This window comes from Lathyrus oleraceus, chromosome 7, assembly GCF_024323335.1.
Source record: "Lathyrus oleraceus cultivar Zhongwan6 chromosome 7, CAAS_Psat_ZW6_1.0, whole genome shotgun sequence".
Lineage (NCBI taxonomy): Eukaryota > Viridiplantae > Streptophyta > Magnoliopsida > Fabales > Fabaceae > Lathyrus > Lathyrus oleraceus.
This window is the reverse complement of record NC_066585.1, coordinates 392,495,405-392,496,153: the sequence shown is the minus strand read 5'-3', so window position 1 is coordinate 392,496,153 and position 749 is coordinate 392,495,405. Positions and strand designations below refer to the sequence as shown.

Below are 749 nucleotides of genomic sequence, written 5' to 3'. Positions count from 1 at the left end.
GGATCGTTGTGATTGCCATTGGAATTGGAATCCCTGTTGGAAAAGTCTTCGTAGGAGCATAAGATGTCATCAGAAGCAAAATCAAAGCCTTTAGAACCGGGGTTACCGCGACCAGTCGATCCAGAAGCCATTGACGGAGCTTGAAGATGCAAAAGAATAATTCAGTGATGAGAGAGAGAGTTGTGTAGTAATGTAAAGGGAAGATAGATGTTTTCCTACTTTCTTTTCTTCTCTGGCGTTACTTAGCTTTTCCGCAAAACCGAATCCATGTGCCTAACATAAATAAATGAATAAATAAATAAAATTTACTCTCTCTCCATTTAAACACAATAATAATTAAGGTATATAAAGGAAAGTAGATGATAGTTTGATAACGCTATGGTAAGATATTTGATAAAAAAAAAAGGTTATAGTTGTTGATCAGCACTCAGACGTTTAAATTATTTTTTTTTGTCATAGCAAAAAAGAAATTTAAAATAATTGAATAATTAATGTATCTATATTCAATCAAATATATTATTTATTTAATATATTTAAAAAAATTGTTTATAAGTGATTGGAGGAGTATAATATAAGAAAATTAAATAGCATAGAAACCACAATTTTATCTTATTTATATTTACGTGTTATGTCATTTATTGAGGGACAATTTTTGTCCAAATTTTTTTTCTTCATAAAACTAGTTTATTGAACCAAATAGATTTTTAGTTTAATACATATTTTAGTCTCGTAATTTAATTAAATATTTC

The 749-nt window shown here is 28.2% G+C and overlaps 1 protein-coding gene across 2 annotated transcripts in view; it reads right to left on the bottom strand.

Moving 5' to 3' along the window:
* Nucleotides 1-313, bottom strand: part of LOC127100557 (uncharacterized) — a 10,743-nt gene extending 10,430 nt beyond the window's left edge. For both annotated transcript variants that reach the window (XM_051037783.1, XM_051037784.1), the window contains exon 1: nt 1-313. This exon is cut by the window's left edge. In XM_051037783.1, coding sequence (XP_050893740.1) covers nt 1-131 — 131 coding nt within the window. In that variant the 5' untranslated portion in view covers nt 132-313.
* Between the last annotated feature and the right edge of the window lie 436 nt (nt 314-749).